Below are 27,898 nucleotides of genomic sequence, written 5' to 3' on the forward strand. Positions count from 1 at the left end.
AGATGTATATATATGGTCTAGCGTCGAAGATATAAAGTCTAACGCTGAAGATGTAAAGTCTTACGCTGAAGATATTAGGTCTAGCACAAAAGATGTTAACTGAATATGATAATTCCGTCCTGAAGATGACAAGTCCAGCGCTGTATATATATATGTCTATCTCTAGATTCGCCTTACGTGACAAGGTAACACTACGACTATTGAAGTTATATTTTATATAGCGGATGTGGTCGTGTGGTCTAGAGCGCTGGACATGAGGCTAAGCGATTGGTGCTGTAGTGTATCAAAGGTGTGAGTTCGAATCCCGTTGAGGGACAAAAATTTGTCAGCATAAAAGTCTAATTCTAACACTGTTGGGTGTAATTTTCAGACTTATATAAATATTTGTATTAACCCTGTGTCTCAAACACACTGAGATCCAGTGGGCATATATATTGTATGGTTGGCACTTGCTTAGACTTGTTTGTATGATATACTTATTTCTAGTGACTGTATGATGAATTGAATCATTATCCCATACGGTATATAAAAATTGTTGAGTTAGATTGCTGACAAATAACAAATACATTGTGTATTAAATAATAATATAACATCTTCACACGCTTAAAACACATGTCTTATGTCTATCTCTAGATTCGCCTTACGTGACAAGGTAACACTACGACTATTGAAGTTATATTTTATATAGCGGATGTGGTCGTGTGGTCTAGAGCGCTGGACATGAGGCTAAGCGATTGGTGCTGTAGTGTATCAAAGGTGTGAGTTCGAATCCCGTTGAGGGACAAAAATTTGTCAGCATAAAAGTCTAATTCTAACACTGTTGGGTGTAATTTTCAGACTTATATATATATATATATATATACATATATGTATAAAATATAGCATTGACGAAGAAAAATCCAGCGCTGTAGATCTAAACTCTAGCACCAAAGATGTAAACTCAAGTGCTGGAATTAATTTCGTAACCGCTCAGCACTATGATCTTACATCTTCAGCGCTAGACTTTATATCTTCAGCGCTCCCACTTTCATTTCCCGCGCGAGACTTTAATACCCACAACTCGTAATTTGTAGGTTTTCCTAAATAAAATACAAATCATTTTTTTTCAACGGATGTGATTTTATGTAGAAGTTAACAAAAATGTTCAAAGTACAGTTTAGTTTCAAAATTGTTTACATCGCCAATGTGAGTGCTCATATACATGCATCATTTTTACAGAAATAACTAGATAAGTATTTGATCTACATTCATTTTCGATATACCTTATATAAATCTTATCACCATTTTTGATTCAGCCATGCGGGGATCTATGCGATCACTCTGGTTTTGGAGATGGTGCAGAATACTAAGTTGAAGACATATCATGAAACTAATTATGTGTTTTTATGACTTGCAGAAACTTTCTACACCACTTTAATCATCAACTGCAAACTTTTGACATGTTATTTGCCCTTAAATTAAGAAAAGATTGGTCGAAAAGTGACTTTATTTTAGATATACACTTGCACATAGTTACTTTCTAAATCAAAATTTATGATGATTTACTATTTATAAATTAATTTGAAAAAGTATTTGTACATCAATTGAATCAGTTGATAAGAATTTTGAAAGTAATATATTAGTATCTTGTGCTTGTGTAAATTATTGTTCAATGAAATGTAGGTCAACATGTTTATTAATATATCTAAGTTGATTCTCACACTTTTTTGAAATGGTATTATTCCAATTCTTTCCAAGGCAAGTAAGAGTCAGAATGATTATTAACTGTCATGATTTTCAAATAAGTATTAATTAGAAACAACCCCAGGCTTAATTCAAAACAGTTAATATCTCATGATCTGTTACATAATTAAATAGACACAATTTATTACACACCTAACTGAGTACACACATTCTTGACCTCAATAGTAAACCTACAAATGTATTATTTATTTTGATCTACACTACATTAAAATATTCTGTTAATTTTTGCTAGCTAGCTGAATGATTAATCTGATGTGTTTTTTTTAAAAGAAAATACTTAAAATGAAAAAATATGTATAAAAAATGCAAGCTTCTTCTTCTCTGGATCTTTACACCCTTTATAGGGTAACCATACTTTCGTATGTCGAACAGTTCCACCACCAAGCAAATTTTATTTTACTTGTAAAATCAGTGCCATTATCATCTGACATAAGTCAATAATCAAGTTCTAGGTAATTAATTAGTTACAATTATTAGAAATTTGATTGAAATATTAAACAAAATTGCATAACTCTTACCTGAGCATTTTCTGCAATAAAATTTATTTGTTTGTTTAACATTTATATCCCATTATATTGCTATTTAACAGAAATTGGAAATATCTCAGCATTAGGTATTTATACATTCAGATTTGAATACAGGAAATGTATTTTTTTCTCAATGAAGAATGAACACCAATTTAGATAAAGAATAGTTATTATTTTTTTAAATTTTTGTTGTTGAGAAAGTGCATTTAAAAGGCCTCTTTCTGGAAATTATTAAACCTGTCATTATTAATGGCATATAAAAAAATATATTACTTGTTTGACGATTTTCCTCTCCATTCTTGTCAAAAATAAAATCTGACAGAGTCTAAAATTGAAAGATCAGTATATGTATCTATATTTGCATCAATATTGCGAAATTCCCTACCTTTGGACAATAACAGACATTTTACAGTAAGATTGGGAATGAAAAGAGAAAAAAATTTAGAAAAAAGTATGGTCAGAGAGAATATGAGACTAGCTATGAATATGGCTGGATCACAACATCAACGATGCTTTGATTTACAGCTGCTGATTTCTGGAATACTGAAATGAATCGATCGTTTCACCTCACTGGCGTTCTTTTGACAGAAAACAACATTCACACGATGCATGAAAAAAAGTGTAAAAAATTGCATTCACTTAAAAATAATTAAAAGATATAAGTTTTGAGATAAAGATATGAAATTTAATGTTCACAAATAAATAATAAAACAGTCAATGTACATAGTCAATTAATAAAAAAAAATCATTATTTTTAATAAGATCGCATCGCATAAACACTATTTAGATTAAATTTGCTTCTACATAACTCCTCCCTAAATAAAAGGTAAATATTATAAATAGTGTATACATAAACAACGTTTTATAAATACATTGCATTATTTTATCAAGTATTTCAACAACGAACAGAAATCTTTGAAGTGTATTATTTAGACTCTTCAACACTCAAATGTTCCAAAGTTTCACAATTTGATTCTGTTACTGAAAAAAATATGACCGTGACCATATAGCTTTTGCACACTTAGTCACAAATAACAAGAAAGGTCATACCATTGAACATGACGTATTTCGTCGACATGAAATCCGACAATTTGTAAAATAAGTAAGATAAGAGTCAAATTTATTTAAAGAAAAATTCAATCTTTTTTTTTAAATCAAGATGAAAATAATCACTATCACAGCTTAGATAGACATTTCATTTAAAGAATATAAAATGGATTTCATACTCAGAATAAAAAAAGATATTTTCATATCGATTCACGTTTTTGGAACTGTACTGTATGCTGGCGGAGGAGTATTGTATGTGTAGCCAGCAAACACAGGCGCCGGTGGAGTATGACCATTTCAGGTTTGTTGTGTAGGATGACTTCCTGTTGGTTGAGTGGGATAGCTTCCTGTTAGTGGTGGTGCATAGTTTCCTGCTGGTTGTGATGCATTAGGTGACTGAAATTGTCCCATCCTTACTAAAATGCAAAAAAATAAGCAAATGTACACCATTTAAGATTCACAAAAAGGATAGAGAGACAGTTATCGACGTTGATACTGAATGACAAAAAAACAAGTCAAAGTAAATTGTAGCTACAACGTGATTTAATGTCCATGGTTAATTAAAACTATATTGATATTTTTAACATTTTAAACAATGTCTACAATCAGATTGAAGTAATGAATTTTATATAAAATTAAAATTCCAATACCGACTATCATTTATAGATATAATCTTACCTCCAGTACCTGGGTTAATGACTTGTCCAGGCGATCTTCGTCCTCTACAAGTGATACATAATATTACTCCAATAACTACACTTATCACCAAAATACCACCAATAACGCTACCTATTATTATTCCGATGGTTGTATAGTCTGAAAACAAATTATTTGAGTTGTTACCAGATAAGTTTTACATTATTTCATGCCTACTAAATAACTGAAGATTGAACAATCAGATAATTCAATTGTGTTTATATAATTTTAAAAATAACAGAGTTGAAGCTGGGTCAAATCTTCGGGTTTGACCATAAATTAAAAGCAAAATTAAAAATCAATTTCTGTTTTTGTTGAATCACTAAAATTTTGTCGGAGATCGATTTTTCAAATCTCCTGATCATATAAGACATGGGTATAACATCTTTCTGAAATCTTTAACCATTTTATATTAAATTGGATTTACAAATAGTGAATTCCCATACAGTTTGAGGCAAAATCGCCAGAATCCAACCTCTCCAAAATTAACAATGCCAGGATGTTCTTAAATATGTATAATTTAATGTGAGTTTGACTGTCCCTCTGGTATCTTTCGTTCCCCTTTTAATCTGATAATCTAGATGGATTTGGGTATTTTGTTAGGTCACGTATTCAAGTACATATAAAATCTTGTGTTTCCAATTTTAGAAATAAATAAGCATATATGATGTGCACTGATGGTTAAACTATATTTTCACTCCTTAATTATTGCAGTGGCGGATCCAGGGGGGGGGGGTGTCCGGGGGTTAGACCCCCCTTTTTTTGACGATCATTGCATTTGAATGGGGACATATAGTTGGAACCCCCCACCCCTTTATCCTGGGTTAGGAACCCCCTTTTAAAAATGGCTGGATCCGCCCCTGTATTGCGTCATAAAAGTAGAAGATGAAAAATCCAAAACAAACTGCTCTACCAAAAAGATAGCTAAGAATAATATAAACAGACTGGATGAGTGTTATAATGAAATAACGTCAGCGAAGGACGACATTTAGAATAACTATAAATTGCATTATAACGTAATGAAGGAAATTGCGTAGTTCAAGTTTGCAATTGTATAACTTACAATTATATGTCATTACAGCTTCAATTTTCAGTTTCACTTGAACATTCCCAAGATTACTAGGACTTTTGGGGGTTAGATAGATATACATATATGCGTCCTGTTCTCCACAATATTTCGTTGTCGGTTTGTCATAACATGTATATTTCTAAAAAAAACAACATCACATGAAAATATGAATAGAAAATAAAACAAAATCAATACGATGAAATCTTTGTAAACAAAGTAAGCATATGCATACATAATGATGCTAAATTGAACCAATCAAGTGTTTGTGCATTGCAACAAGAAAATCGGAAATATGAGTCTGAATTAAGCCCAATAATGTTAAATCTGCATATTTGTGAAAGGAAATTTGTGTTTTCCCTCCGTGGGCTTTGAACTTTGTGACATTGTGATAACTCCGCCTGATCTGTGTCCGTGTTCAAGCCAACTTTGCTTTAGAAAAAAACAATAAGGCTTTCGTCAGCAGAGTAAATCTTTTGCTCGTCGGTTTCATTTACGGTTGTAACACAGAACCTGATGTATTGTTACATGTAGATTGAACACCTTACCGATCAGCTGTTTTTTGTCTGTCATAAAGGTTGATATAATATCCCACCTTAGCAGAAATATGCCAACTTCACCTGCATATTGGATATACATTTCACAACTCGTTCGGTATTCAAGAGCTTGTAGCTGCTATTCACACTTTACAAAACGTCATCAGTGTCTGAACACAAAGTTGATGAACCAGGGTTATGTCAAAGAACGTCTCGTCCTTTTTCTAAAAAAGTTCATCGGAAGACACCAAGACCTTGTTGATAAATATTCCCTATCAACTTCACAAATAATACATGATTGTCTTGAAGTATAGATTCTAGTACTGACATTGTTTATCATCTTAATTATGTGTTATAGTGTTCTTTTATTTGTCTTTGCATATTATTGACCTTTACTATTGAGTCCATTCTTTTGGTAATATCCTTTTGGCGTGGCTCGGTATTCATACATCCCGCCATTGTGTTATTTTGCTATAGTCATTGTTTGTATCATTGTCTTTCATTTTTGCTTATATGCTTTGTCTATATGCCATTTTGTTTTCTTTGTTGTCATAGTTGTTTATTTTTATAGTGATTCAGATTTTTGACATTTTTACCTATTATGTCTGTTTGTTATTTTTTGTATTGAATTTTATGCGACTGTCATACAAGTGAGAGGTTTAGCTAGCTATAAAACAAGGTTTAATCCACCATTTTCTACACAAGGAAATGCCTATACCAAGTCAGGAGTATGACAGTTAATTTTCATTCGTTTGATGTGTTTGAGCATTTGATTTTGCCATTTGATAAGGGACTTTCCACTTTGAATTTTTCTTGGTGTTCGTTTTTTTTTTTATTTTACTTTTTTTACCATACAGCAAAACAAATCTGCAAATTGGTGGTTGCAAATATTTGTCCTTCCCATAGCAGGATATTAACTCATGTTATCGTGGCATCTTTTGTATGTTATTTTATGTTTCTAAATATAAGTCAACTTTACAACACACGATCTAGGATTATTCAGGGCTATCACCACAAATAACATATGAGCTGCTTCGGATAGAAGTCGTCCTTATGCAAGTGCACCTATACATGTACATATATAAGACTTTGATTGATTTTGGAACATTCAATAAAAAAATAAAAAAAAGAATTTTGGTCTGTTTTGTATGAGCTCTTATAACAACTCAATCTTCAAACAGTAACAGACTTTGCATAGATATTTTATCAAACCGAAAGCTTCAAACTGTAGACTAACAGATGTACTGATATTCATTTGCATAAGGTCGATTTCTATCCGAAGCAGCCCATATATTGATATGACTGTATTTTAAGTTTTATAATCCTTTACGACGGATAAAAACAAATCATCTGCATGGTTTTCTCTCTACATGCCACAACCCATCATGTGTTTATGCAACCTAAGGTAAAACCGACGGAAACATTCATTAATCGACTCACGTCGAAATGTGGATTTTAATATAGCCTAGTGGGCCTAGTAAAGAACTTGACATAGAGGTATTGGTTTAAATTCCGCTGAGTATAACAATCATTTGCAATCCCATATTTGCATATTCAACATTATTGGGCTACATTTGAGATTTGAAATGAAGTTTAATTATTGATATTTCGGTATTTTGATAAAAATGATGCTTGGCTTGTCATTTTAAGTTATGCTTGAAGTCTCGGAAAGTAACGTGACCAGACAACGGTATATATATGAACGAGACTGTAGAATAGGAACAGCATGACAGTTTAGAATTTATTTCTTTGAGACTTTTTCCTGAAACTGAATTGTTGAGTATGAATATGTATGAATATGAAATCATGCAGGGGTAGTTTTGATCTTATTTAACAAATACCTTCAATGGTGTACCATCATACTGATCCCTGTAAGTTAACTCTACTGCACAATCAGGGTCCTCATAAAACTCCGGTGTTATACAGATCTCATATTCATTCAGATAGCCAGCATCTCTCCCGATAAACGACATGTCATCACAATATTTTAGAGCGTCTATTCCATTGTATACAACTGTTATTGATTTGTCTTCATCTACATGCTCAATGGATACAGAACAGTCTTTTCCAAACGTATCTGAATGATGCAGTTTCAATTATAATATGTACAAGCTGTATTTTCTTTTAAACATGAATTAACAGTAGCAGTATTAAGCAGTTGTTAACTTGAATTTATCATTGCAGATAACCAATCCGAAAGAAAAATGAAAATATAAATATAGCCAGTCACTTTATTTGTTTCGCATTTTCATCTTCGTATCAATTTAGGGTTTTTTTTTATATCACGAATACAAAAAAAAAAATATCAGCGAATTTTCCCAAATTACCATTTATAGCTGAAACAAACTGTGTAAAATAAGAACTATAACAAATTATGAATGCAATCAAAGCACACAATCTTACATGTTTTTTCACTCTTTCCAAACACCGCTGTAAGAAATTGAAGAAGAGACACAGTTGTGATAAGCAGTTTCATCTTGTCACCTGAAATAACAAACCGATATTCCTGAAATACAGTTATCAAATATCCTTCATTGAAAACATTCATTTCTTTCCAACAAGGATCACTCACAATAAGATTTGTATGGGAAGTTGCAGCTGTAATTGATTAAAAAAAATATAAGTATGTGAAAATAAAACGTTGTTAATTTCGTACGTCCGAAACGTTTTTTGTTTGTAATTAAACCCTCAAACCAAAACATTTGAAAGCTAGGAATGTGTGAACATGGTGAATACGTATAATCGTTAGGAGCTATATAACTAAAAGGGTATTATTGCATATGAGACAACCATCCATTTATGAATAATTACAGGTCACCTGAAATCTTACATAAAACATGTTCCCAAATACTTTTAAAAATATTAATCAACACACCTTCAACAGACGTAGCGAAAAGATGTCATAAGAAGTTTGAATAAAGAATGTCCAAAGTAAAAGTATCGACAGAGCTTAAGACCAATCAATGCTAAATACTGGATAGCATATTTAGTTATGTATAGAATTATTAACGATAAACCATCAAATAAAAAATAAAAATAATATTAAAATCTCTTTTGATCTTACTACAATGTAAAATTGATAAATATATTCATATTCAAAAGGGTAATTTGGATCATATCTTGATTTACAAGCTCTATAAACATCCATTGCCATATTTAATGTTGCTGCATACTCTGTCATTTTGAACGAGTTAAAAAATGTATACACCGTAAGAATGGATCACGTGAACATCGTCTCTAAAACAGGAAAACTCTTCTTTTTGTCTAATGTTTTATATAAGGAGACGTTAGCTATAATTTAAACAACAGTCCAATTCGCCGTTTCAGAATCTAATGCATTCTGGGTAATATTTTCAAAAGTGTACACAAAAGCATCTTGATTATTTTAAAACGTCCTAAACAATTGAAATTCAACCAATGACGTGACGGGTTATTCTCATTTTGGGGTACTAACAATAAAAATTACCCATAGTCCTTTAGATTCGGCCTATGGCACAATAACAATTAAAAATCATTTAAAGTTTATTAGATAGGTTCAGTCTAAGTTCAAAGCTTCTTTCTATTCTGATAGACGATCGCACATACAAATGATTTACTCAACAACATTATAGGAAAGCATTCCACATGTATAGAATAAGAGAGGCGACTCTTCTGTACGATTGACGGAACATAGGCCAACACTAATTTGTCTCCTCTTAAATTGGGATAACTTTCAGCAATAACCCAAGCTCTGTTCGGTATAATGTGTTTGAGAATTTTACGGAAAATGTCAAAGTCGCTGTCACATGATATTCTTTGCTGCTATCTGTTTTTACCACAATTCGCAATGAAAGCGGAAATGTATCTGTTCCATACAGCCTTATTTGGGAAACTGCCTGATTTCACAAGGACTTCGTCAAAGTTGATCAAATCATACTTCTCGGCTATTCTGATAGGTGGGGCATAATAAAGTTAAAAGTCCAAATGAAGATCGAAGTTGCAGATAATTGAGGACCCAAAAATTCAGAAAAGTTTTGCCCAATACAGCTAAGGTATCTGTTCCATTGGTAGAAAATCTTAATTTTTCAAACAATTCAATTACATGATATTCCAAAAAATGTACCTTGCACTTGTCAGTATAGCACATACAGGAAGCAAATCAAGTAATTTTGTGCACTTGTCAGATCGTGTTCGTATTAGGAAGTCCTTGAATAATTCTATAAATATATTGGTGAGAACGTTCTATCATTGTTATTGTAGTATTTGATAGTCTATACCAAAGGTTACAAGTAAATATTGCCTATGGATAACACAGTCATCTTCAATACTATCTTTGAGCACGTTAATGGATTCAGGAAAGATGGGTGCATAAGGACTTCCAATAAATTGCCAAAGAAGGTCATTAATGAAAACTAAATAAAAGCAGCAGAGATCATTAATGAAAATTAAATAAAAACAGCAGACAGTACTCCACATTGTTTAACGCCTCTTTTGAGTTCAAACCATTTTGAACAAATTCCTTGAAACTGTACACAGCTACGCATGTTCTGATACATTTCATGGATCAACAGCCACGTTTAACCTTGTATATAAACAACTTGAATAATAGTTCTTTGTGACACAACGTATCAAATCCTTTCATGCTGTCAAAAAGTGTGACAATAACATTACTATGTCGCTCCAAATTCTTGCATGTTGAAACTCACATGTGTACTAGATAATGTCTTCTGGTATGCAACTTATGTTAGATGTGGAAAGTTTTGGTGAAGCGATGGTAAACGATTAAATAAAACATCTTCTGTCCAATAAGGTTTAAATGTTTTTCATATTGTTTACCTATGAGTTGCAGTGTCATCTCATAAAATAGCATTCAGTATTTCGCTGTTGTATTTACAATATTAGCTAGAGTAGCAGTTGATGTTTGTATGTCCCATACAAATTGTGAAACTGCAAAGGAATAATCAGCTATAATTTTATTCTTTACAGCTTTAGTCCATGATATACGCCTTTGATCAGTATGGTCTCCATAATGACAACAGTTCCCATGGTCGAAAATAGTTCATAACTTTGTGTAATGGCTGGTAAGTAAACAGATATGAGATATATGTTTGATGTGTTCGGATATGTTCAATTCCCATTATTCTATTACTCGGAATGTCCAGAAATTCAACAAAATGCGGTAATTTTTTAAATACCAGAAAGGCGACGCCTCCTCTTATATCAAAATTGAATAATTGGTGACAATTATCATCAGTGCCATTTCCGTAACCTATATAATTCATCAAATCAAACATATATAAAACATCATTTGACAAAAGCGAAGAAAATTCCATTTGTTTTCAAAAAGTCAATACGATAAGGAACACCAGATGTTATACCAAGACAGTTCAAACAATCAAGGTTCAGTTCCTTAATTGAGTGACAATTTGTTCTCTCTTGTCGTTAATAAATGAAGCTCAAGCTTTCCAATATGTAGTAAAGATTCATTTCGGTCAAAACGTGAAGTCATGTACAATATCTTCATGAAGTACATCGATATTAAGTTGAGCCGAAGCTGTTTTAAGTGATCCCTTGTCAAAATATGTCAGAAATGTCACTTTGATTTCTCTCTGTTGTAGAAAATATCGCATTCCATGTTCCGGCGAAACGGTTTTGTCCATGCCCGTTTGATAATATTGGGCAGCTTTTTTACGTCCAAAATGAACGAGGCCAGAAAAGTTAAGGAATGAATTGCATACTCATCTGGGAAGTGCACTAAAATGTTCTGATTACATATATCTGAAGAGTTCCTGGTATGGCCTGTTGCTGATTCAACAGTGTCTGACGTGTTATGTATTTCAGCTGTAGCGACAGAGTTTTGAAAGATCATCTAATTGAGCAGATATTGGATTTGGAAGCAGTTTGCCTGATGTACCGATAATGTTCATCCCATGACTACAAACCTTATAGCTTTTATTCATGCGAGAGCGAGAGTTAAAATAGAAACTTGTTTCTCCATTAAATTCTTCGGTTGCTTGACAAATAACATACATGAAAGATCTTTTATTTGTCTTAAATGTATACTGAAAATAATTAAATTTGTTAGATATGAAATATTATTAACAATGAAATAACGGCAAAGGATAAAACTGAGTCAGTCTATAGCTTCTAGAGTACACACCGTGACTTTAAAGTAGAAAAACTAACATACCAGTATAAAATAGTACATGTATAGAATAGATAATAAGGTCATTGATCAATACACACCTGACTAAAGTATGGCTCACCAAAGGCGACTGTATTATTGGTGTTCAGAAATGTAATCACACTGTTTCATATTCTATTATATATATGGTATGTTTTTATTATATGGCGCATATATTTGTAATACATAGATACACTTGAAGAATAAAACAACATGATATTCTAGTACAAACTTTTCATTTAGATTAACGAATCCGAAACGGAAATATTCATAAATGGTATGTAGTTTATACATGTGATGCATCAGTGTCCTAATAATAGCAATCGATATAGTATATAACATATGGCGGAGAATGACAATAATCATATGATAAGTAAGGGATAGCAATTACTTATTTCTTATTTTTTCGGCATTAAAAAATAAAGTCCTAAATTGCTAAGTTCTTTCTCATAATGAACTGATGACAACTGTATGAGTTTAAAATTTGATGGTTCTTGCCAAGAACATTTTGATATATTTTTTCCGTTTCATTCTAAAATTAAATGGTATTAATCTTGAACAATATTCCTATTGCAAAATACTCTATAAACTATATTCTTAGAAATAAGAAGATGTGGTATGAGTGCCAATGAGACAACTCTCCATCCAAGTCACTATGTGAAAAAAGTGAACAATTATAGGTCAAAGTACGGCCTTCAACACGTAGCCTTGGCTCACACCAAACAGAAAGTCATAAAGGCCCCCAAAATGACTAGTGTAAAATAATTCAATCAAGAAAACCAAATTAGTTTTTAATTTATAACTATTATATATGCTCACAATAATATGAATAAAGATGATCTTTTATTATTTATTCCAAAATATAACAATTGCAATAACTACAAGGTACATAATCAGTTCAGTAGATCTACCTTCAGGTATATGTAAATAGAGACAATTTCACAATGTGAAGTATCATAAGTAATAAATAGTAAAATGATTAAATGAAATAAAAAAAAAGTTATGTGGACACGTTGATTATGTTTGCTTGTATCTTGTTTGATAAGACTACAAGATTTTTTTTATGAATCTAAAGATTTCCTTTACAGATTTTCAAAGTTTTCCTCGTAACTATGGTATATTTTAACTTCCCTCAGCAGTTGCCACATGAAAACGATGAATTTTAGTTAGTAGATAGATCCTAATATCGGTGTTTTATTGCAATAAAAAAAGAAACGCAATGCATCCCCAAGAGGAGCACCAACTATTTACACAAGTTGGACTTTGTATTATATTTCATTTAAGGGGGTAGGACTTGGCAACCCCAACATTTTCTCTTCGTTAAATTTTTTTATATTTACATCATTGAAAGGGAAGGGGTCTATTTATCATCTGCTAACATCTGAACGAAATTTACCGTTGCAATTTATGTGTATGGTATATTGAATATGACCAATTTTGGGGTACCCTAAAAAACGGTCGAAAACACTAGTAGGCATACCGGTATATTATTGTGTGTTTTTGCACATTTTCTCATTAAGAATTTCCATGACTGTTAAAATGTGTAGTAGAAACATATTTTGAATTATATTTGTAGCCTAAATGTAAATAAATGGTTTAAAACTATTGAATAGCTCTAAAATTCTGACCAGCTCCGATAACATATTATCTTTTCAAAAATTTGCCAGAAACAAAATTTATCGTTTAATTCTTGCAAAAAATTGGTGAAACAATTATTGTTTATTAACCTAGATAAAAAAAAACTTTTATTGAATTTGATCGTTTGAAATTTACAAAATTTTCAATTAATTTGGCTTACAGACAGAAGAAAAAAAAAAAGAAATTTTTTGAACAGAATTCATTTTTACCCCTAAAAAACCTTCTACAGTCTCATTTTGCATTATCATTGTGTATTTAAGTGAAAATGGCTTGGATCCAAAAATACCCGTTGTCAAGTTTATAAGAAAAATCAGTATGGGACGATTACCGAATTAACATACCTACAATGAAATAGTACGCAATGTTTGTTTCACTCCCCAAGACTACAAAATGTCCCTGTCATCAGACGAGCAGACGCTAAATTGAATGTTTTGACAGTCTGTCACTATCTAAGTCCTATATTTGTGCTAATGTAGATTATCTGTTAGCATTAGATTGTTCTAGGATGGATGTTCAGATCATATCATCTAGAATATTTCCATTTGTATTTGAAAACCAAAGACTTACAGTTAAGTACTGCCTATCAATCAGGTTAGTATGAAAACCTTATAACTTCAACATCAATCCAGTTTTATCCATTTCAATTTTTCCCAAACTTTTCAAGGTTTTATCTAAATGATGCAAATAGTCATTCCTACAACTCCTCAGTACATGGGTGTTTTCTCAAAAGCATTTCATGTATGAATGTTAGTTTTCAAACTTTCTGCTATGATTATTAAATCTTGAAAAAATGTAATTTCTTAATTTTATGCTTGCATGGTTGAGTCAAACTTGTCCAATTTTCTGAGATGCTCCTGTATTATTCTCATAACCAAGTGTAAACAACATAAATGCTTGATCACTGTTTGAATTACTGCTAGGTAAAACGCACAAATTACTTCCAATACCTTTAGAAGAGTTGTTTCCCATACCCAGGTCTACCCCATTATTGAAAGTTTTGGCTGAATCTGAAGGTTACATTCAATTTCTGCGATATAATCATGCAATGCCTTGGTAATTTATTAATTAACTTTCTTAATACTCCTAATTATTGGGTCATCTTTTCTGTTCGTAGGTCGTTCCACTTTACTTCCAAGGAATGAGTTGCTTCGAAGTGTTTATTACTTGACGTGTTAGACATTGATCTTCCATTGAAAGAAAAACTGAAATATTTTTTGATCTCGGTATTTGAGCAAACAATTATTTCAGTTTAATCTGTTAATTATAAACGATACTTACAGAAAAAGGGAAAAGAAAGTGAAAAAGACAAAAGAGTGTTTTGTTTATACTGATCATACAGTAAAATAATTTAACTAACATATTACATTAACATACCCGATACAAATGTGATGAAATAAAAAACAGGTAAAATTTTATCGAAGATAAAATGGATACCGATCCCAAGTAAATGATAAATACACATCTGAATAAAGTATGGAATACCAAGGGTGATTATATTACTCGTTTTCTGTAATATATCAACGTTTGTCTGTGTTTTTCTTTCAGTTAAAAAGTTTTGTATTCTATTATACTTATAGTTTTTTTTTAATTTTCTCTATAAAATCCATGTCATTGCACTTACATACTTGATACGATATTCCAGGGGTTGTATTTCATATCAAGATTTCCTTGACAGAGGATGTTCTGCTCACAAGGAAGCCATTAAACCAAAAGTTCCAAGTGGTGAAGTTGAAATCTTCCCATCGTATATTTTACGGACACCATCAAGAGTTGGTTGAACGTTATGAAATATCCGTTTCACAGATGACAACGGATATGTTCCAATTATCGTAACCACAATCCCGTCCCCTTTTCTCCGAATGTGACCTACTGCATTAGACTTATCACCGGGTTTGTACTAACATGAGAAAAAAGACGGGTGTCACATGTGGAGCAGGATCTACTTACCCTTCCGGCGCACCTAAGATAACCCCAAGTTTTTGGTGGGGTTCGTGTTGCTCAGTCTTTGGTTTTCTATGTTGTGTTTTGTGTTTTGTGTACTGTTATTTGTCTGTTTGTCTTTTTTTAGCCATGGTGTTATCAGTTTATTTTCGTCTTATGAGTTTGTATGTCCCTTTAATTTCCTTCGCCTCTCTTTTACAATAATGGCCCGCATTTTCGGTTAAATATTCACAAAGTTGAATATTGTTGTTTCTCTAGGGGTATACACACGTGGGAAGATCTCAAAATGCTGCAATTTTCATTTCCTTTTAAGAAGTATGGTATTATGTACGACAAGATTTAAATGCTGTGAATGTTTTTGATATTTATTTCATCGTAATGATAAATAGATAAGTTGATTATTTTCAAATCATATCTAGAAAAAGTGTGATAAGATATCAAGTGGGCAATTCAAAAAATATAAGATAAAACACAGACAATACAATGAAAAAAAAAGCTAGCAACAGACATACAACAATAACAAAACATTACACAGAAAACTAAAGATTGAGGAAAACGAACCCCACCAAAAACCGGGGATGAACTAAGGTGCTCCGGAAGGATAAGCAGTTCCTACTCTACTAGTGATTCGTGTCGTGTTACTCGTTCCAAGTAAAAATACACTGAACATTTGCATTCGGTGTTGTTACAATGGAGGACAAGAGGACGAAAACATGGTAACGACAAGCGAAATAAATCCGTAGTCTTCCGAAACACACATTATCCATAACGTTCAACCAAATAATAATTGCGTCCGTAAAACTTTGGAAAGGATGACTTTAACTTTACCATTTGAAACCATTGATGCAATAGCTACATAGAAAGGTTAAGTTCAAAGGGGAAATCCGAGCCTCATTGTCAATTGCTAGATGCGAGAGAGATTATGATGCAAAATAAACCATATCTGTTACTTCCTCTACATGTATATCATGTGCATTTGGATAGATGCAGTCAAGTTTGTCACCAGTTATTCGTCTTTATAACGTAACGTGATTTTAAAAGATAACACAGCTTTACATTTTCCTTGAGAAGCTCTGATACGACAACATCCTAACCATAAAGAAACAAGTCGGCATGCAGAATAGCGTAGTAAGTTCCCATAGTAATGCCAACCGTCTGTTGAAAAATACGGCAAATGTCATAAATTAAAGAGCATCAGACTAAGGCAATATATGCCTGGGGTAGAAAAAAATAACATCTTAATGTTTCGAATAATTCAACTTTTTATAAATATTATATTAGCAGAAAACGAACATATCAATGATATCCCGTGTCGAAAAAAAAGGATTAAACTGGACTGGTACTATGATCAGAAATGAAAACGTTCACCATCAGCAGCGTCATCGACCAAGTGGTTGTAAAAACTCGTCCAAGAAACTAGGCTAATAATTTGATACGTCAAACGTGCGTTTCGTCTACATAGGACTCATCAGTGTCGTTCGAAAACAGATGGAAGGTCCATTCCCGTGAAAATCAACATTTTATTTACATAAAATTGAGAATGGAAATTTGGAATGTGTCAAAGAGACCACAACCTGACCAAAGAGCAGAAAACAGCCCAATGCCACAAATGGGTCTTCAAAGCAGCGAAAAAATCCCGCACTCGGAGGCGGCATTCAGCTGGCCCCTAAACAAAAATATGTACTAGTTCAATGAAAATGGACGTCACACTAAACTCCGAAACATATAAATGAACTAAAATTAAAAAAAAACATAAAAGATTAACAAAGGCCAGAGGCTCCTGACTTGGGACAGGCGCAAAAATGCGGCGGGGTTAAACATGTTTTGTGAGATCTCAACACTCCCCCTATACTTCTAGCCAATGTAGAATAAACAAACTCACACCATATTTTGATCATATTTATATAATATGTACGCGTTCTCAGCACTTTATATACATTTAAAGTTATCGGTTCCTGCATTTGACTTATTTGAAGATAAATCAATTTTCGACATTTTCTTCTGGTGCAGTTAAACTGATACCAGGTAATGGTTTCCTATAATTTTCTGCAATACTGGAATACTGTAATGCATCGTTCTTCGTATCTCATTCCCGCATTTTTGGCATATCAACTTTTAAATGATATACAAAAGTGCGTTTTTTAACAACTTCTTAAGTTTTCTTAATAATATGTGGTATATTAAAGCACGAAGGTTTAAGTACCCCCAGCAAAAGGAAACAGGAATGAAGCACCCCATCCAGACCCTCTTTAATAACCCCCAGGCATAGATTGCATTAACCAGATTTGGCACCACTTCTTGAATTTTTGGTTTGTCGATGCCCATTAACTCATCTTTTCGTCTCTTAAATTTTAGCCCTACTAAGTAGTCGTGTGTCGATTGTATTCGCGTTTGACAAATTTTAATTAAAAGCCTGATATCTGTGATGAGTTTTCATGACATTTAGCACACCCTTACGGAAACTTTAACTTATATAAATAAAGGCAACAGTAGTATACCGCTGTTCAAAGTCATAAATCGATTGAGAGAAAACAAATCCAAAACATCAAATATGATTCAAACTTAAATTTAAAAAGAGATTTATATAATGAAAAATTATAAATAAAATAGAAGTGTCAATGGCGATCTCAAGGATTCTGTTTTAAAGTTTAAATGCAACTAGGGAATGGAGAACTGCATAAGAAAATCGGAAGTTATCTATAAATTTCATATATTCGGAGATTTCACAAACTAAATATGCATGAAATACAAGTAAGAACGCATATAATAGACATAAATGTCAGGGCATAGTTATGCAATAGGGACCTAAACTAATCATTTCTTTAAAAACTATCCCACGATTTTTTTTTAATGTTTAGTTTTATTAGTCAAATTCGGGTTACAAACTTAAACGGACTATTTGATTACAACTGCCATGTTCCTGACTTGGTACAGGACATTTTCAGAAAAAAATGGTGGGTCAACCTTGTTTCATGGCTAGAACCCCCCCGCTTATATGGCAATGTTAAAAATACCTCTAAAATGACAACAACGTTTAAACAGTTTTTATTTTCTCTTAATCGATTTATGACTTTGGAACAGCGGTATACTACTGTTGCCTTTATTTATCTATCTTATCCAATGAGATTTTTAAAACTCTTTAAGTAGAAAAGGACTGTTACGAATAAAATTGTAAATTGATTTATAATGTCGACATGAAATATCAAAATTTGCAATATATGCGGTAGTCAAATTATCTTACGATCAAATTGAAAAACATCATAAAAGTGGCAGAGTCATATCTGATTGATGATCTGATGTTCAGGAAACCGTTGGAAGCGCGTCCGGAGATCAGAAGAATAAGATAAAGACACAACCGGAACCAATTATGACATGTGTGCATAGACGTTCAACACTTATTTGTCTTGAACTAGAATGGATGGGCTAAGATGAGTTTGTTCACAAGGTTGATGTTCCTATACAGCAATAGTGGGAAAAAAGACTGTATATATGATTGCTTGCGACATGGTTTATTTCCAGGATTAGAGAGACAAGTAAGCGAGGTACTACTCGCAGTCATTACTAGCAATAAGTATTTTATTTTTTAATTTATTAAAAAATATCTTTCATGTCATTAATATTTCTATATATACATGTTTAGTTCCCTCTTATACATGACTTGGACATAATTTCAAATCAAGAGGGATTGGGGCAGAGTCATATTTGATTGATATATTCAATGTGATATTCTCTTTTCCACTTCTCTTTTAGTTTATATCATTTATGAGAGAAAATTCTAAGATTTTGATTGGTCAATCTTTTGGTCATAGGCCTTACTATAAGCTCTCTTTGCTTTTGGTAGATTTAGACTGAAGATATATTGGAATGCAGTATTAATTAATTAACTGCTTTATAACTCATTAGTTATATTGAAATTACTTTATATTCTTGGATTTTTAATATTCTTATATTCAGCTCAGTTGATTTTAACCCTAAATCTAATTAACAAATTAATAGTATGTCATTTTAATACTGTGTGAAGGGATTGAAAGTATGTATTGAATGGAGGAATATTAGGAGTTTGCAAGAGTAAAAATTGAATCATAAAATTATAACACAGAGTCTTATCAAACCTTTTCATATAAAACAATCTGGTACTTATAAATATTAGAGGAATACATTAAAAGTCATAGATAGATAAATTTGGTATTTAAAAATACAGAAGTCTTAAACTACATATTTTAATTGTAGTTATACATTTTTTTGAATTGAGACAAGATTCAATCATAGTCCCCAGACTAGTGGATATTTTTTTTTATCTTATCAGGATATGGAATACATTTACTGTGAGTAGTGCTCATGTATTTACACACAGCACGGTGATATTTTTAAACCAGTACACTGACCTATGTACCATATACATGTTTAGCATTGTATTCTATTGTTTAACAAAAACAAAAATACCGAACTCCAAGGAAAATTCAAAACAGACAGTCCTTTATCAATGGCAAAATCAAAATCTCAAAAACATCCAACGAATGGAAAACAACTGTCATATTCCTGACTTGGTACAAGAATTTCCTTATGTAGAAATGGTGGATTAAACCTGGTTTTATAGCTAGCTTTATTTAAGTAATTGTTTTTTAATGTGGAGTTTAGTTTCTGTGATATCTCTATGTTGATCAGAATTTGTATACTTTGTATACAAATCCATTTATAAAATGGACATTAACAGATTCGGAATGCTTGCTGTTCGATGTGAGCCAAGGCTCCGTGTTGAAGGTCGTACTTTAATCTATAATTGTTTACTTTTTACACATAGTGACTTGGATGGAGAGTTGTCTCATTTGCATTCATACCACATCTTTTTATTTCTATTAATAAGTTTTTTTATTATGTTTTAAATATTAATGTTGTATTGGAAAGTTAATTAAAGACTTTTTTATGCTTAAATGGCCTATTTTGATCTATAGATATTTGATAGGAATGATTATAAATTGTAGTTATTCCCCCTTTTCCATATGTTACATGAACTGTCTTGTCATGTCAAGGATTAACTCATACTATTTTGCTTTTTTATATTACATTTAATGATTTATAGTAAGTTTACTTGATAGTTGGTGACTTTTTTCATTTGAGTTTTTCATTTAATTTTTTTTTAATCAAAGGGACATTAGCTGTCAAATTCATGCTCACCGATTTGACTCAAATTCTCATATTTGATTTATAACATGCTAAAACGTATATCATGGACTTAATAATATGTATCAGCATTTCATGTGTATTTTTGTTTAGACTAGTGCAGTGACTGAGGACAGATTTTTGTGAATTTAATCTCACCACCAAACAAACACCTATATTACAGCCCTTGGATGGTGTAAACGTCCCCAAAAAACGTGTATGGTGTAATGGTGTATGGCATATGGTGCAATGGTAGAATGTGTATGGTGCTATGGTGTATGGTGTAAGGGGAATAGTGTAATGGTGTAACGTGCGATCGGGAATGGTGTGAATGAATGGTGTATGACATTTAAAACTATGCAAAATATTGATAAGAACTGATTTTTAATTTTATACATTAATTTACAATATTGTGATCAAAATTCGTTTTCTAAAATATATAAAAAAATTTGTAGTCGCACGCTTTGCATTATGGTGTAATGTGTAAGGTGTATGGTGCAAGGTGTAACGTGTATGGTGTAATGGCACAGGTTGTATGGTGTAATGGTGTATGGTGTAATGGTGTATGGTGAATGGTGTAATGGTGTATGGTGTTAGTGGGAAATTTACACCATCCAAGGACTGTATATATCATATGGGAATTTAATCTCACCACCAAACACACACCTATATTATATATCATATGGGAATTAAATCTCACCACCAAACACACACCTATATTATATATCATTCGAAAGAGGACACCTTGTACTTTAAGAGTATGTCTGTTGTAAGTTTCAGATATGGTCACATTTTCTGATAAACTGAGGTCAAAGGTCAACTTTACAAATCTGTGGAAATTTTGAAAGATATCAATTTTGAGATTTTGTTTTACTAATTCTAACTTTTGTTTAAATACAAACGATACCTAATTGGCCTCAGTAATGTTTTGTTATACATAAACCGAAAAAATCCTCAAAACGACATCCTTAAAACACAATGTAGTTTTCAACCCATAAAATGATGATATCACCTTAACCTCCAATTTATATACATTCCACGTAAAAATGAAGTGTCATGATAGAATATACATTAAAATATTTTTTTTAACCAGTTTTAGTGTGCGAGATATCAAGTCATAAGCAACAGTAAACTACGGTCAAATATGACCTCATATTGAATTTGCGATACTTTTGTATTTAAAAAGGACTCGTTGCTACTAATGTTTTACCAATTAAATAATGCGTCCATAACATTGTATCCTTTTAAATAAATTACACCGGTTAATGACTATTACTCTCATTACCCCCCCACCCCCTCCCCCTTTTTCTCCATGCAGTGCACATTGACTTCAAAAGAAACTCAAGCTGATTTCCAGCTTCATGATGTCAGTCAACCATCAGAAGATCTGTATTAATGTGTCCACACATTTCACTTGCTTCACATGGACACAAGTATGTACATAAAGGTACTGCTCAATGCAAATACATTCTTTTGACCACACATATTTTAACTTTTACAAGTACATATAATGCCTTTTAGAAAGTCCGAAGACATTTGACCCTCGAAAAATACCGACTTCAAACCATCCGTAACAATCGATTCAAACTTTCTAAGAGATCTAAATAGTGATCAAGGAAGGTGTGATGTCATCCATTTACTTGCAAAGATGCTCGAAGCAAATGTTGACTAAACGTTGAATCCCAAGGGGGAAGTTTGGCCAAGACGCTTTTTTTGTAGTTTTTTTACACGTAATTTATTGAGAACACTGTGTATGCTTTTGACTTTACCCTTTTGATCATAACGCAAAGGCACGATATTTCTTCCAATTGAAATGGGTTAATCAACAGTTTGGCAGTTTTATTAAATCGTACACATCAATACACACCTGTTTCAGGACCTTTAAATTTTTTTTTTTACTTATGCCAAACATTGCCTTTGTGGACTGACATCCTGAAATTGCATGCATCGACTGATGATGGAATGCAAAGAATTGCATACTAAGTAGTTCATGTATATGTATAATTCGTCTTGCATCCTTGGTGCTGGTAACAGCTCCCGTTTCAAATCGTTTTTCAGGGACAACAAATAGTGAATACAAACACCTAAAACGACCGTGTCCTATGATCCTTCCTTTACAGCTACGACATTCAACCTGTCTATCGGCATGCACGGCATGCAAAATCATACGAGTATCATATTCCTCATGGGTGCTGTAAAGCTGGACTCGGTCAATGAAAGTTTTTGCACAAATGCGTTTTACGATTTGAGGATAGGAAAAAGTTCCAGCTAAAGTTAATTCATCATTACTTGCTAGTGCATTCGTTTAGTTTAGGCGGTAACAAACAATAAAATTCTCAAGAAACTGGAACAATGTTTGCTTATTTTCATTGGAAGATAAACACTTTTTCCAGTCTGGTGTAAAGTTTGATCTTAGGTCACGTTCGGCTACCTTGATTGAAATTTTGAAGACATATCTGTCAGAGAAATCAACAATAGAGGTAGAGGTAACAATAGAGAACTTTACCCCAAAGTCACCAAAAGCCATACCATCCCTAATCAAAACGGTATGACAAAGATCGGCTTTACTTAATTATATCATGGTTCAATCATCATAAAAAGGCTTGTAGGGATCGAACAAATCGGAAATGACAAAACTGTTTCAACAGTGACTTCATCTAGACTATTTGCGTACACCAATGTTTCGACTGAATACGATGTCAGTATTGATATGAAGACTCAAAATTTCTCTTGTTCTATGAATATTAATTTTGTTTCCTTCGTTAGTTACTCAAATGTTTTTATCATGAACCTAGGGATACAATCAATAAAACTATTTCATCGTTTTCCTCATGAAAAGCTCTGATTCCTTATCCGGATTGGGCTATACTTTGGGTCCATTTTGGTTTGATTCTCCTGTCAGCATTTGGTTATTATGTCTGTTTGTTTTGTTCACACTTTGTTGTCAATATAATGGAATTTTATGCAACTGTCATACAAGTGAGAGGTTTAGCAAGCTATAAAACCAGGCTTAATCCACCATTTACTACATGAGGAAATGCCTATACCAAGTCAGGAATATGAAAGTTGTTTTCCATTCGTTTGATTTATTTGAGCTTTTAAATTTGCCATTTTATAAGGGACCTTCCGATTTAAGTTTTCCTTGGAGTTCGGTATTTTTGTTATTTTACGTTTTTTTTGCATCAGATTTTGGATATTCACTGAAGATACATTAATTACGAAATTCGCATCAAGTGCATTAAAATTTGTATTGTTTATGTTATTGCCTTCCGCAAAGGCCCATCGTTATATGATCTTACCATTTTGTTCCCATCATCAAAAGCCGACGTCAAAAAGGTCTGTATTTCTTTCTATGCGTGCATCCCAGTTGATGTACACCTCATTCAACCTTTTATTCATTGCAGATACAAACGTCGACTTCCCTATACTAGTTAATTGACTCAAACTGTCTTTCGATGTTATATGTGTGCATATTATGTAATGCATACAATTTAGCGACTTATCGGCTTTTCTTTGGACCTGAAGGAGCAAGTTTTAAAACGTGTTGTTTTAATTTTTTCAGAGGTCGCGCAATTATAGCTGAAAATATCCGTCAGTTGTTTTGATTTTAAACAATTTTTCTAACAAAGTGGTAATTGAGGGAAAACGGTACTATTTATTCTGCCATAGGCGACAATACTAACATTTTCTAAATTTACTACTTTTTATAATAAAAACCTTGACAAAACAGTTATGTGTGGTGTTAGTACGTTATTACTCTGTTTTAAAAATTGAAGCCAAATAGTATCATGACCAACTTCCAACGAAGCTTGTTTATGTTATCCATGCCCACCGTCATTTTACATTTAATTTATGAAATTTTGGAAGTCTTTCCGAATAATTCTCTAGAAAATATTTCAATGGGTTTCAAAATTTATATTGTAAATATACACACTGCAGTTATTCATAGATAAATAAAAAAATATATTGTACCCTTACATCCAATCACAGCGCTCCTTCACCTACCTTGGGTACACAAAAGGCCAACCTAATGCTGGAAAAATGTAATAGTACCGTTTTCCCTTAACGGAAATAGCAAAAAAATCAAATAAAAAACATATACAAACAAACTTTCTACATATATTGAATATATGCACTTAATTGAAATTATCTATATAAAATAACGAAAACGGTAGTAATTTCATATATTAGTTGAGTGCTTATTATTGACCGTACGGTTTGATAATACACAAAATGTATAGGGGAGGGATCAAGTTCCGTAATGAAATTTCAGTTTTTTACTTTATTATTTTTCCATTGATATCTTCAGATTTTTAAGCCCAATAGTCAACACTTCTGTGTTGATATGAATCATCATTGATATGGTCATAATTATAAATTAACTGTTTACAAAACTTTGAATTTTTGAAATACTAAGACTTTTCTACCTCAAGAATAGATTACCCTAGGCTGTATTTGGCAAAACTTCTAGGAAATTTTGGTCCTCAAGGCTCTTCAAATTCGTTCTTTATTTGGCCTTTTTAACTTTTTTTTATTCAAGCGTCACTGATGAGTCTTTTGTAGACGAAACGCGCGTCTGGCACAAATACAAAAAAATTCAATCCTGGTATCTATGATGAGTTTATTTACAACCACTGGGTCGATGCCACTGCTAGTGGAGTTTTTATTCCCCGAGTGTATCACCACCTCAGTAGTCAGCACTTCTGTGTTGACATGAATTATTAGTGATATGGTCATAATTATAAATTAACTGTTCACAAAACTTTGAATTTTTTGATATACTAAGGCTTTTCTACCTCAGGAATAGATATATTATATACAATATATATCAAAAAGGGATAAAAATTAAAGAAATTAATAAAATTGTTCTTCTGATTAGTGGTGATGTTTAAAGTAATACCTCCTGCTTGGGGCAAACTCATGAAAAAGATCACACCAGGTCAGAGAGTATTAAATTCTAAATAACATTCATTCAAAATTGCAACATCCTGTGAAACTTAAATCGCAAGGCCTTTTGAATTCACTAGATAAGTAATACACGAGTTTAAGAAAAATAGGGCTTTCTTTTTACCTGTAAAACACACATGTACTGAGGTAATTAAACCTTATTAAAGTGCTTCTTGTATGCCATGTCTTTAATTTTGACAAAAAGTATTTAAATTTAATTGAAATAAATTTTTACTGTAACTTTGGAACACATTTCCTTTTTTAAAAGTGTATCACAGGATTACTATGGAAGTTCTATTATCATGATTATATTAAATTCTTGGTTTAACAAAACAAAGGTGTCATTTTTAAAATTTATTAAGTTGCTTTATATGCTATTTTATATATATTTTAATAAAAAAAAATGTTCACTGCATTATTAACTAAACTCAACTGACACCATAAATCTATACAAGGCTTAATTTAATGGTGAAAATTGTCCAGTAACCATAAAATATATCTGAAACATTCAAAAAATTTTGAATAACAGTGAAAATATTAGTCACAATTCAGTTTTGAGATTATTTGATCAGCTTGTTTTATTTTTATTTTAAAGGGGATATATATGTATGTATATAAGTGTTGAATATGGTGATGAAGTTATATTATGTTTATTGTGAAATTTTGGTTTCAATGCTATATTGAATACATTTTAATTTCAAATTGTTGTTCAAATTTCTAGCCAGGGGAAAAAGCTGTTGTTAAAAACAGTTCCTAAATTGATGAAATACAATAGATAGATACAAAAAACAGGTCTAGGTTGGTTAAGACTTGGTCGAGTATGGTTCAGACTAGGTAGAGTATGGTTCAGACAAGGTCAAGTATGGTTCAGACTAGGTCAAGCATGGTTCAGACTAGGTCGAGCATGGTTCAGACGCGTATAAAATGGTTAAGTACTGGTCGAGTAAGGGTCAAGTACAAGTTCAGACTGAAACGTATGGTTCAGACTACAGTCGAGTATTATCAAGTAAATTTCAGACCAATTCAGACTGGTCGAGTAAAAATCAGTACAGTCGAGTACAGATATAGGCCAGACTTTTACTGGTTTGTAGTGAATGTATGCTAACCAGTTGTACGTGTTATTCAAAATAAACAACAAGAAAAGATGACTTCCAGAGAAAAACCAGATTTGCAATTGCATTTGAATTTAATGCGTGGCAAACATATGAGGGTTGCCAATTTGTACAGTGTAAATAGTTTTAATTATTTGGTTAATATTTACTTTTATTCAATGGAGAAGCCTCCTGTTTTACCGAGTGGAGTTAGTAAATCACTCAAGTATGAGGTCAACTCCTTGCCGGAAGAAAAAGAAGAAGAAGAAAACCAAAACAATTTAAAGATTATAATCAACCTTTTTCACAAGATTTGAACATCCCAATAAACGCTTTTACCGTACTGGACGCCTTAAATATGGTACATTTGCGATTCACTGTTAATTAATACATGTACACTATGGAAGCTGTTGTCGATCGAGTCTTTAATTGTAAGGAAATATTATTCTAAAAACAAAATACGCTATCGATTTGGTATATAGTTTTCTTTCCTTTATCAAACCGTATCTATGTATTGGTCAACACCGAAATTCAAGAAATTTTATTATTTCTCCTCGATCTATTGTCTTTGATTTGACCATATAAAAGTATGTATTAAATCAAACAGCAACTTAATCGATAATATATGTTATTTTTTTTTAATATCTCTGATATGAAATCGAACAGAAAAGCCGTATTTATCTGTATATATTTATCTATAACATATTTAACCCTCGGTCACTAGCCAATCACCAATCAGTGAAGGTCGTGTCATGGGTATATTTAGATGAACCGATCCCAAAATGTTGATACTTTCTGCTATATAGTGCATTGTTTCCTGTGTGATTTTTGTAATTTTGTAGCATTTTATAAATCAAATTTGAGTTTGAGACATGAATTTGGCTGCATTTTGATCAAATCATATACTTTCACGTTGCTTTAATTTTCATTGTAGAATCTTAAAACAATGAAATAACTGAAAAAAATACAAAATGGGGTTTTGTTTCTGCTGATCATACAGTAAAATTGTTTAACTAACATATTATACTTACATACCCGTTACCAGAATGATAAAATTGTGAACAAGGTAAATGATCAATACATATACACCTGATTAAAGTATGGAACACCAAGGGCGACTATATTATTTGTGATCTGCGTATATGTAAGATAATGATATTCCCTTTCTTTATGATTATTTAATATTTCATCTGTTAGGAAGACTGAAAGCGAAATAAAAATCTGTGAATTCCATGACAATCAAATACCAAATACATTGGCACAATATAAGCCTTGATAGTAAAGCCGAAAACTTTCTTCTTTCATGAAATCCATGCAATGTCTGTAATTGTGATAGAAATAGG

The 27,898-nt window shown here is 32.2% G+C and overlaps 2 protein-coding genes across 2 annotated transcripts in view; both read right to left on the reverse strand.

The window, feature by feature from the left end:
- LOC127733608 (uncharacterized) overlaps positions 1-27,898 on the reverse strand; it is a 134,636-nt gene that overhangs the window by 60,900 nt on the left and 45,838 nt on the right. The window lies entirely within an intron of this gene.
- Positions 2,942-27,633, reverse strand: LOC127733632 (uncharacterized). The gene is made up of 6 exons (XM_052242953.1): positions 27,591-27,633; positions 8,019-8,099; positions 7,457-7,692; positions 5,077-5,221; positions 3,996-4,133; positions 2,942-3,733 (listed from the first exon to the last, which is right to left on the reverse strand). Exons 2-6 carry the CDS (start codon positions 8,089-8,091, stop codon positions 3,615-3,617), a joined length of 711 nt encoding a protein of 236 aa, XP_052098913.1. The 5' UTR covers positions 8,092-8,099; positions 27,591-27,633; the 3' UTR covers positions 2,942-3,614.

The sequence above is a fragment of the Mytilus californianus genome, unplaced genomic scaffold (genome assembly GCF_021869535.1).
Source record: "Mytilus californianus isolate M0D057914Y unplaced genomic scaffold, xbMytCali1.0.p SCAF_1, whole genome shotgun sequence".
In the NCBI taxonomy this organism is placed as follows: domain Eukaryota; kingdom Metazoa; phylum Mollusca; class Bivalvia; order Mytilida; family Mytilidae; genus Mytilus; species Mytilus californianus.